Consider the following 17,038-nt stretch of genomic DNA (forward strand, 5'->3'; position numbering starts at 1 on the left):
ATCAGCATTTGGGCATATATTTGATCTACGCCTGCAGTTCCTGATCCAGCTAGTGAGATGCGCAGAGATCAGTTTTCTCTGCTCCCTTGGCCTCTGGTGTGGGGTGGAATGGCAAGTTTCCTGCTAGTTCAAAATATCCACACATTAGTTTTACACTCTGTTTTCTCTCCAGACGGCTCCCAGGCTGTACAGTGAGCAACACAGTTCAGTGCACAGGAAATAAACACAGTCTGTTGTAACTGGTTGCAGTTGCAAAATTAAAGGCCTGCATACAGCCCTCTAACACTGAAATACTATAAAAACATAGATTTTATGTATCTCAGAAGTTTGGAGTTGCATTTTCGGTGCACACTCAGTATATGTATGCATTTAATTTGAGGCATTTATGCAATGTTTGATCAATATTGATCAATGCCCCCATTTTAAAATGCAGTATGAAAGAAAGCAGCATTAAAATCAATGGGCCTGATCCAGCTAAAAATCAAACACAAAGGGACATTTAGTCTGATCCAGCTAGAGTTAAGAATTGTGTGTTTATAATAGGGAAAATTCCTTACTTAAGGTTCTCAGCCTTCTGTGATATGAAGCCGTTTAGCAACCCTCAACCTCTGCACTAGGAATGTCATCGCTGGTTGACGTTATACCTGACCTACGGTTCTTAAGGCACAGGATCATGCACAAAAAACCTGGAAATCCTAATTCTATCTGCTTCATTTTAATTGAGTTGTGAATTGGTTTTGTTGAGCATAAAGCCTAGGAAAAATTGACACACAGAGCCTTAAAGCCAACTCTTTGGTTCAAGGAATCCATGCAGATCTCAAGTACAAAACCGTTTTATTTTACATAACCTTTGGGACATTGGGAGAAGCCGATTAATAACTTAGCATGCATAAGTAGAGGTATTTCTCTTTAACTCTTTTTATAAATACAATGTACAAAAATAAAGACAATACAGTCCTCCCAAGATTCCCAGCAGTTCCAAGCTTCGTGGTCGTAGGTTTCCCAGATTGCTTCTTATAAAGCATAAAAACTCTCAATACTGTCGAAGAGAAGAGGCAAAGTGTCCAAAGAGCCACATGTCCAGTGTCAGCTTTCAACACGGTGGCACTGACATAATAGAAGAGGGAATCATTAATCAGGGATGCAGAAAGGAGACAACTCTAGCTTTCGGTACTATCTGTACTGGGTTGTGTACTGGGCCCATCAGCTGTGCCTTGCGAACTGAATTTTTTCACTGAGACACATTACCAGGTCTGGAGGTTGGCTCTTCTGACAAAGAGCTGGCGACTTAACATTCCCAACCAACCACTAGAGGACAATGTGGTTTTACACTCCTGATCATTGAGCATTGCTGAGGAGGAGCTAAAGGAGTGAATAGTGCAGGGCAAAAATGGGGAGGTCAAGCCACAGGCTGATTAAGCAGGAGTGAACTGTCAACCCTTTTCCTTAAAGGCCCAGAAGCTTCTAGCCAGTGTGGTTAAGAGTGGTAGCCTCGTAATCTGGTGAACCGGGTTCGCTTCTCCGCTCCTCCACATGCAGCTGCTGGGTGACCTTGGGCCAGTCACACTTCTCTGAAGTCTCTCAGCCTCACTCACCTCACAGAGTGTTTGTTATGGGGGAGGAAGGAGAATGTTAGCCCCTTTGAGACTCCTTCGGGTAGTGATAAAGTGAGATATAAAATCCAAACTCTTCTTCTTCTTCTATACTATTTATACAACCATGCTGGGCCTTTGATTCTTTTAAAAAATATGTTTCATTGCTGGCTGTTGGAATTATTTAGCGTGGTCACGGAAGGGTTTTATTTATTATATATTGCAATGTTGTTGTGACTTAATACTGTTTGCAAGATGTGTCGGGGGAAGCTCTCAAAGAGCAGCCCGTACAATTATTAAAAGTCAATTTTAAACAATACCAATTAGATTAAGAGAACTCTCATGTGCTAAGTGTCAAGGACTGGCTGGGCGAAGAGGAATGGTGGAAGGCACCAGCCAAGAATCCTCAAGGGAAACCCCAGAAGAGGAAGGCTCAGAGCCCAGGAATCCGTGATGGAACACTGAAGAGAGGTCAGAGGGGCTGGATGCTGAAGGGGCAACAGGGTAAAGTGATCAGGAAGAGCCTGTGACTAGGAGCAGTTCAGACTCCGAGACTGAAGCAGTGGAGGGGGGGTCAAGAGGTTGTTGAAGACTCCAGGGAGTCTCCCTCTCCTGTTGCGCCAACCTCCCCTCCCCATTGGTCCCCAAGAATGCACAGATAAATGAGGAGAGCAGGAAAGAGGCCACAGGTGTGTAGACGCAGCTTGAGACTGTTTGTGAAACATCTGGGAGAGGAGAAAGACTGGAAGGCAGAGAACCTTCAGTTCTGCCTACTGTTCCATAGGGGCAAGACCTACTGGGCAGTGTTGCTGAGTTGTATGCCATTTCCTTGAATTGTTAACTGCACAGACATGCTAACCCACATTTGACTCGAGCCCTGACACTAAGCCTGAGCCCATGGGGGGGGGGGAGGCAGGACACTGAGGAACATGACTGTGTAAACTGGGAAGAGTAGGGTTAGTTGCACATGGAGCGCCATTGGGGCCAGTAAAGTCAGTTGCATGGAGGACAATGAGAGCATTTTACTTTAGACCAGCCTTCGCCAACCTGCCACCCTCCAGATGTGTTGGACTACAACTCCCATCAGCCCCAGCCAGCATCACCATGGTCTCATATGGCCATGCTGGCTGGGGCTGATGGGAATTGTGGTCCAAAAACACCTGCAGGGCACCAGCTTACACACAGAGCAACAAACACACGTGGGGTTGGGAAAGGATTTTCTCCTGAACCAGTGCAAGGAAGGCAGCTCTTGGCTCTGGGATCCAAGTGTTCAGGGAGCCGAGGTGGGGGGCAATTGTGGGTGGGCTCCCCCATGCCGTCCATGGGGCTGCCTCCCATCCTCATCCCCGTCAGAGCAGTCGGGAGACCCATAGGGGCAGCAGTGTCCGGCCCTATCTTCCTCCTCCTCCTCTTCTTCGTCATCCTCTTCCTCATCGTCCTCTTCCTCCCGGTCACTGTCCCTGAGTTCCTGCAAGCGGCGCCCTCCATTGTTTTTCTCTGGGGCCCCTGCAGGCAGCACCTCATCCCCCACTTTGTCCTCCCCAACACTGCCTCCTTTCTGCTTCTCCGCCTCCTGAGCCGCCTGCTCCTTGGCCTTCTTGCTCCGCTTCCACTTCATACGCCGGTTCTGGAACCAGATCTTCACCTGGAGAGGAGAGGGTGGAAATAACACACAATGTGATCAGGCGACATACATGGGATCAGACCTATAGCATGAGGAACAAGGTCTGTCATAGAATGAGCTGGCAGTAAATCACACCGTTCAAAGTTGGAGTCAACTCTTTCTTAGCAAAAACACAATCTCCACAGACTTGGTTGAGGGTCAGGCCTGACAAGCACAGAAGCTAATTCCCGGTGGCCTTACTGCATGAAAATCAGCTGCTGAGACTGAAAGTCCCTGGTACCCTACAGCCATCTAAGTCCCCTCCTCTCCAGGGCTTTTCCCAAGCAATCAGAGACTATGCCTGCATACAGCCTGTCACTGCTCTGCCCGTTTCAACCCCATTCTGGTTCTGGGAGACAAATGGGGAGAGGAGTTGGTTGCAGCAGGAGGGAGAGACACCCAGGACTCTTCACCAGCCTGACTCATCTCTGCCTCTTGACCTCCATCCTCTCCCGCTTCAGCTTCTGCCTTTGATTCTGAATTTCTCTCTGCCAGCTTTGACTGTTTGAAGAATGAAAAAACTGGAAAGATAATTTGTAAATATTTTAATAAATCTATCAAGTGAAGGCTCCCACACGGCATCTGCATTTACCAAGACAGCATGAGTTTGGGCACTTTACTAATCAAGAGACTAGTGGCAGTAGTGGGATTACCTCTCAAGTGTCCCAAGTCACTCACAAACATGATGTCAGCAATCCTTACACCAGCCCTAGAAGTAGAGCCATTTTTATCACCCCTGGGCTAAAGCAGAGTGTGGCTTCCCAAAGGCCACCTGGAAAATTTATGATAGAACTTAGATCTGAGCCAGGGCATTCCTGGTTCACAGCGCCCCAGACTCCTAAAGATGGGGTAGGAAGAGCACCACCTCGCACGCTGCAAATGGCACAACTAATCAGTCGGCTGTTGTGTGTTTTAACAACAGCTGGCAATAAGAAAAACCAAAAGGCAAAGATCTCTAGCATGATGTGTTGTGGATAGTCACAAGTGTATCTAGAAGAGAGAGATCTGGGTCTAAGTCCTTGCTAATCCAGGAAGTTCACTGGGTGACCTTGGGGTAGTTCACCACCTCCACCCACAGGGAGAAAATGGAGTAACTCCATATAGGCCACCTTCAGCAATTTATGAGAGTGGGAATGAGAAACCTATGAGATACGTGCCCCCCCCCCCCAATGTTGCTGGACTCTTGATTCCCATAATCTCCAATTACAGGTTATGTTGGTCATGGCCAGTGCCAGATTTAGGTATGAGCTAAACAAGCTGTAGCTTAGGGCCCCCACTCTCTTGGGGGGCCTCCACAAAACATACTTCTTCTTAATTGTATTTCACTATTAATATACTACTTCTTAATTGTATCTCAGTTCAACAATTACTTTGATAAAATACATATTTTGTTATGCGCAAATGGCTTTAGATACCTATTCGGTCCATAAATTACAATATAGCATATATTTCACACAAAAAACAGCGACAATTTGTTGTTGACAAAGGACAGATGGACATATAAAAGGCCTCATTACCTTCAGTAGCTTAGGGCCTCATCAAACCTAAATCCAGCCCTGGTCGTGGCTGGGGGAGTTGAAGTTCAACAACTGCTAGGGGGGCACAGACTCCCATTCCCCCCCCCATATTTTTTATTGTTTTCCATTCAAATAAACAACATATAACTACAGTAACTTGTCCAGTGATACATCATTAAGCTTCATATGCAGTACATAGTACACAAGCAATGTGTTTGTTTGTTTATGTATTATCAATTCAAGTAGCCTCCCCATAGATTTTCTTGTGTTGAGGGTGGAATAACAGTATCTTCAGTCTCATTTATAAAGGAAAAGAAAAGAAACCGAATCTCACCAAAAGGGTCTGTCCTTGAAGTGCTTCTAAGTCTTTTGTGGCAAGTAAGTCATTTAACGCTGTATTGTTTTTAATACTTGATTGGGAGCGGCCCAGAGTGGCTGGTGAAACTCAGCCAGATGGGCGGGGTATAAATAATAAATTTATTATTATTATTATTATTATTATTATTATTATTATTATTATTCCAACTGAGCCACATTCCAAATACTATTTAACCAGATTTCATTGGGGATTTCTATAGGTTGTTTCCAATATTGGGCTATTGTTAATAGGGCTCCTAGTAACCGGGGGGGGGGGGGATACTAAATTTCAGCATCTAAGGTTATTTTTTAAATTTGAGTCTAATGATAACAAGGCAAGAGCCAACTTGGGTGGGAGGCGTTGCTGTGTAATTGTGGAAATTATGTGAAAACGGAGTATACCAACGCAACGTACAACTCCACAAATGCATGAAAACATGAGCCTATCTCTCCACAGCCTTTCCAGCACAGCAGGGAGATGCTGTTTTTTTATTTTGGCTAGACATGATGGAGCCCAGTGCCAGCAAAACATAATTTTGAGAGAAGCCTCCTGCAGACAGGCAGAAATTGTTCATAGGGATGGGTGGTGCCAAACTGATTCCCATTTATGATCTGCAACTATAATCCCTATGCCTTCCCCCCCTCCCATAATGTCCAGAGGCTTCCTATATTGCCTGTGTGTTGTTCTAAAAGAATCCTTTAAATTAAACCCACCCTAGATTTAAAGAAGGAAGGGAGACACAGAGAAACATAGTAAGCTACACCGAGTCAGACTATTGGTCCATTTCATTCAGTAATGTCTACAGTGATTGGCTGCAGTGCTCCAGGATTTTAGATGGTGCCAGGGATTGATCTGAGGACCATCTGCATGAAAAGCAGCTGCTCCACCACTGACTCAAGGCCTTCCCCCCACAAAATAGCACCCAGTACAATACTACACATTCCCCCTAAGAAGTAAACCCTGTTGAATTCAGTGGACTCAGTGCCAGATAAGTGACAATAGGATTGCAGCCTTTATTGAGATAGATAGATAGATAGATAGATAGATAATTTATTACGGTCAAAGACCAGCTTGCATAACACAATAAAAACAGCGTTCATAAAGATAAAATATACAATCAGAGCAGATTGCAGCAATAGCTCATAAGTTAAAATTGAGATATATACATACACCCGTACAACTGAGATTTGGGCTGCCATAAAAATTGACCCTGAGGCGCCCCAAATGGCGACTTCAGCATTTCCCTAGTAAGCTATTTTATTCTGTGCCTACAAATCTGGGTGCAGAATCTGGCTACCAGCCAGGAACCTTTATTGCATTTCCAAGTTTCGAAAAGGGCCTGGAGCACTGGAATGGCAGGGTGGGGGGTTTGTAATGTAAACAGAAACGAAACGAAGCACTATTCTGCTCCCCCATGTTAATATTTTGGCTGAAATGAGAAAGGAAAGCCGTGGACTCAAAAATGCGGACCCGAGCGCTAACTTGGTGGTGAGCGGATTGGACCTCAAGGGGGCTTGCTTCTTTACGCAGGTTCCTCCTGCCTGCGGAAGATGCGCAGCGAACCCAGCAAGGCAAAAGCCCCTTCCTCTGCAGGTGATCCCCCTCCTGTGCTGAATCCAGCTCCCTCCTCTCTTCCTCCTCCTCCTCCTCCCTTCCCCAGCAAGACACTCACCTGCGTCTCGGTGAGCATGAGAGACGTGGCCACCTCGAAGCGCTTCGGCCGGGACAGGTACTTGTTCAGCTTGAACTGATGCTCCAGTTCCAGCAGCTGCTGGCTGGTGAAGGCCGTGCGGGGCCGCCGGCACTTGCCCAGCAGGTTGGACTGTGCTTGGGCTGAGGAGGGAGAGAGGAAAGGAGAAGGCGTGAGAGAGGACGAGGAGCGAGGAGCGCGCCACCCACTACATCCCTCCAACCGCGCTCCGTTGCGCAAGGGCTTCCTTCGTCCTGGGAACAGCGTCGGAGCTCAGGCCCTCCTGGAGAAACTGATTAAGGGGGAAAGAAAGGCGGTCTAGAAAGACGCACAGCAACAAGATCGGGGGCGAGAGGACAGACTTCCTGCATCTTCTGTTTATGTAAATCAAGCTGGGAATTGTGATGGAAACTCCTCAAAATAACTAACCCTATGGACACCCTCTCTCTGGGGTTATTTCCGTGCTGTTCAAGTCCCCCTCCTCCTGTCTCTTCCTTTGTTGTCGCCCGAGTCGAATTTTGGACTGTAAGCTCCGCGGGGCGGAGACATGGTCGCCTGGACTCGACGGTATCTTATTTTGCTTTAGGAACAAGAAAATGAACAGTCCCCACCTCCGCTGGATCTCAGGTCCCACGGAGAGCTTAGAGCTTTGCCCCGCTAGCCTCCCCTCAGTTTCTTGCTATCCGGAGATATGCTGCCTCGGTCAATGGGGGCTGAGGACACACCATATATTTAAATCTCATGACTACCTGCCAAAGAATCATTTTGCTCTTATGGCTGTCCTAATATCCATTAATCCGTCTAAATTCTCCTCTCTCTCTTTTTCCAAGTCATCTGCCCTAGTTGCAATCACTGCAGCTTGTAGTTCCGCCGGTTAGCGATGCCTTGTTATTTTACATTTATTGCATCTATATAGCATTTATTGCATTTATGATTAGTCTTTCCAGAACCTAACTCTCTTAGCATTTTTGAATGTGCCTCCTGTATCAGTGTACACACACACACACACACACACACACACACACAATGCCCCTTTCCACAGCACAATCGTATACATCTTTACTCAAACGCAAGTCCCTTCGAGTTCAGTAGTGGGTATAAGATTGCAGCCGCAATCAATGCATGAACGAGTTGCCCTGCGCAGGAAAGTATGGAGAGCGCGGACCGGGCTAGGAGCAGCGGAGGCTGAGACATTTGTGCGGATCAAAGCGGATTATCTCACACCCAGCTGCTCCTCATCATAACATCTTTCAGATTCATGATGCCATCTCACATCTAGGAAAGAGGGGAAGTGATTTAGCTGTATAGCTTTGGGCTCAATAATTTAATTCTATTTTTAAGAACTGTTTTTTAAAGGATTCCTTAAAAAATATTCCGGCAGAAGCACAGTATTGGTCGCGGAAGGATGGAGCCAGAAAGGGGAGCCGTCCTGCTACGGCTTCCTCTGAGCCTGTAGCCTCGGTCTGAAGTCATGCTCTGATGTCAAGCGGTGGGTGATTCATGGACGCGGAAGAAGAAAGTCCAAGGGAGAGATGTGCGTAAGAGAAGCCGGCTGGATCAGGCCAATGGCCCATCGAGTCCAGATGCCTGCGAGAAGCCCCAAAACAGGACATGAGCGCAACAGCCCCCTCCTCCTCTTCCTTAGGATCCCGACCAACTCATAGGCAGAGACACATATGCGGACACGCGAAACCTTTAAAGCGCATTCTTTCCTTCAAAGGATTCTGGGCACTGTAGATCATCCTTCGTAGAGTTACAATTCCCTGCATTCTTTAGCCAACTGCAAGTGCCCAGAATTCTCTGGATGCGCCTTGAAGGTCTGGTGGAAGAAAAGAGTGGCCTGCGCGGCGTTGCTAGCCTTCTCCTCCGTGAATTGGCCCGATCCTCTTCTGCTCGCCTTGCATATCGCGAGGCGGGGACTGGACCGTCGCAAAAGCGCTACGGCGAACGCCAAGGAAGGCAGCGGACAAACTCGTCGCCCTTCCGACGGCCCTTGGCTTGGCAAATCCTAAGAAGCCCCAACCGGGAGAAGTTTGCAAACGGGGCTTCCTTCTCAGTTTCTCCTCCGCCTCCAAATCCTGGGCTTCACCTGGAAGGGTGATCCGTCCGAGGAGAGGCCTCGCTTCCCCAGATTGCTCTCGCTGACCCCGCACCCTGGTGGGTCTCTAGAAATCTCCTTTCTCACCGAGGGAGCCTACCTCTCTGCCACGTCAAGAGCCGCGGGAGAAGCGAGCCTTCCCTCTACCCAGCCAGCCAGCCAGCCCTGTCCCCTCTCCGGGCCTTGCTCGCCCCCGAAGAGCTGCTGGCCGCGGCAAAGCCCGCAGAGCGCCGGGAGATGGAAGCGCGGCGCTCCGACGGGGCGCCCTGGACCGAGGGAAGCGCTTCGCACAATCCCAGCCGGAGAAGTCGAACGATGGGGCGGCCTCGGGGCGGGGTCACCAAGCCCATTCTCTGATTTCCCAAGAGATAATAATTGGGAGAAAGTGAAAGGGGCGCGATCCGAGGGCTCAGGAGAGCTCGCCCCCCCCCCACCGCCCTTAGGGAGAAGGGTAAGGGGCAAACCGTTGGCGGGTTTCATCTAACGCCCCCTTTTAAGCAATGGTGCCCCCTCTATTCTCAAACTGACCCTCGAACCGGACTTTTTAATTAAAAGGAGGACTCTTGGGGAATCGATCTGAGAAGAAAAGGCCACAGAGAGCAGACTCCGAAATGACATTCCCCCCCCCCCCTTCCTTGACTAGACTTAATATAGAACCAAAACATACCCCGCTACCAATTCCAAAAGACTTTTGGAAATAAACGGGGGCTCTTCTGCAAGCGCGTGGAAAACGAGAGATGTTTTCCTCGACGCAGTACGAATTAAAAGTCCTGTTTTCTAGGCTAGGGCACTGTCTGGCAGCCAAACGAATGGTCTACATTTGGGTGTGTTCTGTTCCGCCCGGATTAGGGTCGTCAGTTTCCATCAACTGATATCAGAGATATCAATGTAACTCTCCTCTTGTTAATATTGCCCTGTAAATACACCATGGAATTAAAATCCTGCTATCCATGGTGGGCTTTGAGGGAACAAGCGCTCAGTCTTGAGAGGTTTCATCAGTCTTCTGCGACTTGTTTGTTGTTAAAAATGTGGAAGGCTTATTATGCTAAATAAACTAAATAATTTTAGGAAAAACGTGGTAATTTTAGGAGAAAAGTGGCAAGCTGAATAATTTTAGAAAAAAACGTGTAAAAGAAAAATGTAACAGAAATAAATCCTGAGGATGTTCCGCTTTCTTGTCGCGTCAAAAAGAGGGAGCTAAACGCTGATATTTAGCTGCAACCCGGTTTTTTGCTAGAAAGCAAATCCGCGTTGCCTAAATCTGTTATCTAACAACCAGGGCTTTTGTGATCGCCTTCAAAACTTCAAAGCCCTGTTTTTCTAACCGGAATCGAACATAGGAAGATACAGGCCACCTTTAACCCTCGTCGATTTCAATATCAATGCTTAATTTTTATTTATTTGTTGATGTACTGAACCCGCTGTTTATCAGCCCCACCACCGCTTTGGGTACTTTAAGAAGATTCCTTTCAACAGAACAATTAGTTTTATTTGCAGGAAACCTCTTAAAATATTAGAATAGTAGTAGGCATTTTTTCTTTCTCCCTTAAATTCCCAGAGCCTCCTGCCACGTGCAAACAGCACCGCCGAGGCGGTTTTCGCACCCCGGCGCGATTTCCCCAAGCCTCCCGTTATGGTCTTTCTTCGGGCTGTTTGTTCACACGTGCGTTTTATTTGCGGGAGCAGGAATTTTGACAGCTTCCCTAATTATTACTTTTTCCTGTCGGAAGGGCCTCTTCTTTTCTTCTCCTACAAAAAGGGACGGGGGGGGGGGGGAGATAAGAAACAAGTAACTCCCCCCCTTTGACTATTTATCAAGAAAAGTAAGCCTAACTGAGCTGCACTGCTTTTATAGCAAAGTTAACATCAAGTAGCCAACACGCCATTATATCTGCGAGGTCGCTTGTCTCGAGTTATTCTTAAAATGGAATAATAATAATAATAATAATAATAATAATAATAAGGATTTACTGAATGATTATTGCACAGGGAGGGGGGAATACAAGAAATAGCCTCACCTAGGCCTAGCTGAAATTTTACCCAATAAAAATCTTGGTAGGGAATATTAAGAGGTCAGTCTTTTGGAGACACACCAGCCCGTGCGTGCAAAAACAGCTAATGGTTTGGCTTCGCTATTCCAGTGCTCCCCATACAATTAAGAACACCTATTAGGGATATTATAGGAGGGATGTCGGGCGCACACCCAGGGCGAAAAGTATTTTAAGATCCCGACATTCTCAAGGGAAGTCAGTCCAAACAAAGCACAAGGTTAACCCTTCCGTTGAAATAAATGGGACTTAATAGGGACTGGATCACCCCCATCGCCTTTTTTTAAAAAAACGAAGCTCTGAAATTGTCCCCATGAAACCCTAAATCAGTTGCTAGGTAGGGCGAGGGACAACCACCGGACTGGCTAATCCGATGGATTCGCGGTTTAGGCTCCTGCCGCTGCCCTGTGCACAATATTTGGCCTTTTACGCGTCACCCAACCCTTCCCACTGCTTCTCCTCTTCGTCTGTGTTTGATTCCCCAACGAATGAACCCCCAAAGCACGCGTTTTGCAGGTTTAAAGACCTCCCTGCTGGAAAAGGGCCTTTTCCTTCCTTGTTGAGAGGAGCCGCTCCTCCCCAAGGCCACCTCGGCTTTCCCAAGGGCGACATTCCTTTTAGCGGGGGTTTCCCTCGCTCACCCCCCAAACCCCATCCAAATACACCATCCTCGGTCAGCCAGGGAGCGTCTTTCTATCGCAAAGGAGGCAGGGCGAGGAACAGAATCAAGGCAGGCGCCATCGGCCGCATTTAGGCCCCAGCTACTGCCTGGCAGCGAGAAAAACGGATAACAAAGGAAAGATCGCGGCTCCCTTGTCCTTAAATTACATATTCCAGAGGGACAGAGTCTATATCTTAGGTGTGTGAGCGTTCACACAATCGTATCCGTGCTGCTTAGGTATGCATCTCTCCCCCCCACCCGGGAAACCCAGCCAGATGGGTGGGGTATAAATAATAAAAATAAAATTAAATATAAAACACAGACACAGCAAGAGCAGCACGCATCCAGCGGTGCGCACGCAAGCTCACACACATTATTATTATTATGGATCTTTTGTCCGATCTCTCTCTCGGTGCTACTCACAGTTGAAGTCGGGCATCTTGGGCAGGATCATGCCGGCGGTGGAGGCCCGCAGCCACTGGTCCAGCTGGAAAGTGCCGGCGCTCAGCTTGATGGGGTCGGCGGCCGGGTGCGACGGCTGCACCTGCGAGTAGGAGTAGGAGAGCGCCGGGTGCTGCGAGGCCAGCGCGGCCGCCGCCGCCGGGTAGCCGTACATGGGGTGGCCGTAGAGGGCGGCTTGCGGGTGGAGGCCGGCGCCGCCTTGCGGGTGCAGCCCCAGGGCGGCGTGGGGGTGCGCGTGGGGGTGGGCATGGGGGTGAGGGTGGGCGTGGGGACCCCCCGCCGCGCCTCCCCCGCCGCCCAGGAAGCCCGGCTTGGGCACCAGCCCGCAGTGCGCGCCCAGGAGCCGAGGCGGCGACGGGCTGTCGGTGCGCAGGCCCTCGACGGACGAGGGCGGAGGCTCCGCCGAGGAGGGCGGGCTGCAGCTGGAGCTGGAGCTGGCGCTGGAGCTGCTGGATCGCGAGCTGGCGTGGCCCGACAGCGAGGTGACCAGCGCCAGAGGCGACGTCTGAGCCGTCGAGGCCGCCGCCTTGGGAGGATCCACGGCCAGCAGCGCGTCGATGCGGAAATTCTTGGATTTCTCCATCCCGGCGGCGCGGGCTTAGACGGCTTCGGAGAGGCTCATGGGGTCGCCTTGCAAGCAGCAGCTCCGGAGGAGGAGGAAGGGGAGAGAACCCAAGGCGGCGGCGGATCAGCCCCAGCCCGCAGCAGCCCCACCATCCGCGCAACTTGCGCCCCCGCGGGAGATTGCACGGATGCAGCGAATGTCTCCCCCACCCCTCCAGGGGAAAGCGCTCCTTCTCTCACCGCTCTGGCGAAAGCGCTCCGGACCTGCTGGCTGGGCTCACTTGAAGGCTCGGGAGAGGCTCCCATAGGCTCTCCGGAGAGGCAGGGCACCATTGGTGGCCGGAGAGGCGATCCGGAGCAGCCGATTGGCCTCGGCACACAGCTGTCAAGGATGCTGGGATGCTAGGTCCCGCCCACCTGAGGGGGAGCTTCCTGCTCTTTTTGGCCGGGGGGGGGGGCTGGAGGGAGAAGGAGAGAGAGCGCTGACGGTTTACGCAAAACGCTTCATCAGACGGATTTCCCATAGAAGGGAAAGGATTTTTCCCCCCTGCCTTCAACAACAGCGAAGGAATCGCGTCTCTAAGTTTCTTTCCTAAGTTATGATGCTCCGTCTGGCTTCGAGAGCGACATGCTCTAACCTTAATTAGTGGGGGAGAAGTAGCTTTTCTCAGCTACTGAAAGTTATTTGGGCAACTCACGCAGCTAGGCGAGGGCTGAGGCTGTGTGTGTGTGTGTGTGTGTGTGTGTGAGTGAGTGAGTGAGTGAGTGAGAGAGAGAGAGAGAGAGAGAGATTGAATCTGAAATAATTAATAGTAGCACGGGGAGGTTCTGCTCTATTTAGAGGCTGTCTGTCCCGGGTGCTGAGTTCACAAATGTCCCCTTTGCTTTTCTGGGATCCCGTGTGGATATTATTACAGTAGGAGATACATAATTTGCACAGAAGGGAACTCCCGGTTATTCTTGTATTTTACTTTTCTTCTGTAGGTAGCATAATTAGGATAGGACGAGGTGTATCACATCTGAAGCCTGATTATTTTGGGTCGGCGTAAAAGATTTCCCTCGCCCTCTTTTTAAAACCTTTCTTTTACAGCGGTCAACAGCCGACCTTTCAGGGATGCTTAGCAGTAGCACCCGAAGAAGACCTTTGTGAATTAAGAAGGGACAACAAATACATAAACCCCAGTTGTTCTTTTGTTTGTCTTCCCACCCTCCTCGCATCTTGACCTGGATATGGAGCGGACGTCCAGTGTTTGAAATAGCGAATGCTGCCATTTCTGGAACCTGGAGAGACTTCAGCGTTCTACTCCCCGGGAATGAAACGCGGATGCATTTTCCTCCAAGGATGATATCAAAAGAGCATCAACTCCTTGCTAAGGTGCTATGTTTACTTACTTATGGATCAATGTTTAAAAATCGCATCCTTCGTAACAGAGTTGCAGGTGCAAAAATAAAAATGAGGTGAGAGTAATAAACTCCCAGTGTGTCCGTCTTTTAGAAAAGTTTTATTCGCGCTCGTTCTGCTTTTCAGGTTGTCGCAACTGAGGACCAGTTTGAGCCCATGGTTGCTTACTTGGAAGTAAGCTCCTATCAGTTCAATGGGGCTTCTCCCACATGCATGGGACTAGAATCTCGGTATTATTATTTTCTAATCCTTTTCATCATTAAAATAAAAAGGATGCCAAAGTCCTGAAGTGATATTTCAGTCCGTTGTTAACCAAACATACAGGAAAAAACCTCAGAACTTCCTTGGGCGTCATAGCCTTTACGCGAAACGATGCACGATCCTGGTTTTGAAGGGAATGAAAAAGAGTCTTTTAAAATCCCATTAAAATTAGCGTCAATGATGTTCTCCGTTTCCTCTTCAACAAAGATTCTTGTTTTTCTCGCCTCCACCAACTGCAAATTCTGTTGTCCTTGCCTATCGTGAAAATGCGGTCCTTTTATTTCTCCTCTCCTGCCTGTTAAATGTATTTAATGTGGATAAGTTCTTGCCTTCCAGCTTCTCCTCCGATTCCTGGACACCTGAAATTAAATATTCCCCGCCTCGACGGTGCCAACAGCTTTTTAACGAGCTGGAAAGAATAAACACGGCGAGGTCAAAGACGTCAGGTCCGCCGCCAACGCATGTTTAGTCGATGGTGTTATTAAACCCACTTATCTTACACAAACACGGCTAAATGCATATATATATATATATAGACGCATATAGGAGGCGTTAAGAAAGCGAGCGGGAAGAGTTTGGGGTTCATTTGCTTTGGGGGGGGGGGGGAAATCAGAAACTGCCAAGGCGGCTGCAGCAAGTTAGAGAAAGACAGAGCCGCCGGCGGGGATGTGAACGGAAGGTCACGTAACGTCGATACAAGGCTGGCAGAGAGAGAGCAAACATCGGGTCCTTTGCCTCTCTCTGCACCCCTTTTCTTGTCCCTCCCTTTCTTCAGAAGCTCTTTGTGAAAGAGACCAAGTTCGGCTGACTTTGTACCGGGAAGGCGTCCAGACCATGCTTGGTTTTGCTGCAGCCTCCGGGGGTCAAAGAGGTTTATGAAAATGGGTTTCACCTTTGGGTGCCTTCGGGCGCTTCTGGGGAAATAGGAGATCTCGTCCCAAGGAAAGCGAAGCGTGTGAAGAAGAACTCCTGACCCTCAAAAGCATTGGAGGATATCACGACAAATAAACCTGTTGTTGGGCCTTAGTTTTTGGGACGTTAGTTGGACGGCGGCTGATGATGAGACTGTTTCACGGACAGCATCGTGATAATCTCTCGGCCACGTCCAACTAGGCACCGTGTTTCGTTCCTACACCGCTTAGCAAATAGTCTTCCTTGTAGATTTGCTTGATGATTACTTACTCGTTTATGAATACAGGGCAGGGAACTTGGGGCTCACGTGCCTTAGAGCATGTGCAGAGGGTCTCTCCCCTTCTCACCAGGTTTCCCAGGCGTTGAGGAAGGCTTCCCCAAAACACAACGACTTTGAGGGTGGCACCTGCCCCTATATGGCAGATATCCCCATGAATTCAAGAGACCACGTTCATGGGCCTATGCTGCGCTCCTGTGAGCCTTGTGTTTCTCCAGATGATTTTAAGACAGGGAACCTGATGGACTCCAACTCCCATCAGCCCCGGCCAGTACAGCCAATGGGCAAGAATGATGGGAGTCGAGTCCAAGAACATCTGGAAGGTCACAGCAAAGGTTTCCCATCCCACGAAGCTGTTCAATATTATGTCCGCTAACAATTTGTCCCTCTGACCTATTATTGTCGAAGGGTTCAAGGGCTCTCCATCTCTTCAAGCAGAGGTCTTTCGCATCTCTCCTGGAGATGCCAAAATTAAACCTGGGACCTTCTGCCACTGAGTCACGGCGGCCGCAGGTCCCCACCCATGTCTTCTTGAAGGGCTTTCATTAACTAGTTCTGTGTCTTCAAGGTTGGCTGCAAACGCACCGCACAATTAAAGCCGACCCAATAATCTTGGGAACTGTAGAATCTTGGGGACTTGTTAGGGGTGCTGGGGATAGTAGCTCTGTCAGGGATAAACTCCAGTTCCCAGTATTTGGGGGGTGGGGGTGGGAAATGTGCTTTAACTGTATGGTGTGTACGCAGCTCTGTTATGGCGCCTCTCACACCTTGGTGACGCGACTTGTAGGAACGATCTGGAAACAGGTAAACGTTGTTCTCATAAGACGCTCCTTCAGCCAACCCATTGATAAAGGCGGAGCAGCAAGGCCCGACTGAAAAGTTGGCAGCCCAATTCTCTGGCTCTGTTCAACATACCAGGATGGGGGGAAAGTCCTAGAACGGTTGAAAGTCTCCTTCTGGAGCACTGAATGGCACTGAGGCGCAAATAACACAACAGCAATATATTGTGTGATCATTCGTTTTGATTACTTCTAATATTTTGTAAATATCCAAAGATATAGACCAGTGGTTCCCAATTAGCTAATTGCTGAGGATCCCCTATTTTTCGAAAGCCAAACCAGGGACACCCTACTTTTGAAGAAATTTATAACTCTATGGTAGTTACCTCTGCAAAGCAGTTTTCTGAACAAAATGTGGGGTAGCCTTTAATAAGCAAAGGATTTTAGGTATACTAAAATAAGACTATAAAATTTGTGATATTACCCTGCAAAAATGACCCCCCCAAAATTAGTTGGGGGCAGGCAAGGGATGAGGCTGCGGACCACACACCCCCCCGGTGCGTTCCGCGGACCCCTAATAGGAAACCACTGATATAGACTGTTCCTTCTCGAGGAATTATGACGCGTGTGAAACAAAGGAGGCAGTGTGCCCTTCCTGCAGCCAAGAGATCAGGCCATTGCACTGGGTTTTTTATTCGCTAACTTAAGTGGGGACGGAGGGAGCCGAGTCCCACCGAACCTTCTCGCGTGGAAA

The 17,038-nt window shown here is 48.8% G+C and overlaps 1 protein-coding gene across 1 annotated transcript; it reads right to left on the reverse strand.

The window, feature by feature from the left end:
• Nucleotides 1-817: 817 nt before the first annotated feature.
• Nucleotides 818-12,911, reverse strand: MNX1 (motor neuron and pancreas homeobox 1). The gene is made up of 3 exons (XM_028751118.2): nucleotides 12,051-12,911; nucleotides 6,803-6,963; nucleotides 818-3,237 (listed from the first exon to the last, which is right to left on the reverse strand). Exons 1-3 carry the CDS (start codon nucleotides 12,670-12,672, stop codon nucleotides 2,863-2,865), a joined length of 1,158 nt encoding a protein of 385 aa, XP_028606951.2. The 5' UTR covers nucleotides 12,673-12,911; the 3' UTR covers nucleotides 818-2,862.
• Between the last annotated feature and the right edge of the window lie 4,127 nt (nucleotides 12,912-17,038).

This window comes from Podarcis muralis, chromosome 12 (genome assembly GCF_964188315.1).
Source record: "Podarcis muralis chromosome 12, rPodMur119.hap1.1, whole genome shotgun sequence".
NCBI lineage: Eukaryota > Metazoa > Chordata > Lepidosauria > Squamata > Lacertidae > Podarcis > Podarcis muralis.

Excerpts from the sequence above, each read along its gene's own strand:
- MNX1 (XM_028751118.2), bottom strand. The coding sequence starts at position 12,672 with ATGGAGAAATCCAAGAATTTCCGCATCGACGCGCTGCTGGCCGTGGAT. Across the intron at positions 6,964-12,050 it reads CAAGATGCCCGACTTCAACT|CCCAAGCACAGTCCAACCTG; the intron begins GTGAGTAGCACC and ends CTCCCTCCTCAG. Across the intron at positions 3,238-6,802 it reads TCATGCTCACCGAGACGCAG|GTGAAGATCTGGTTCCAGAA; the intron begins GTGAGTGTCTTG and ends TCTCCTCTCCAG.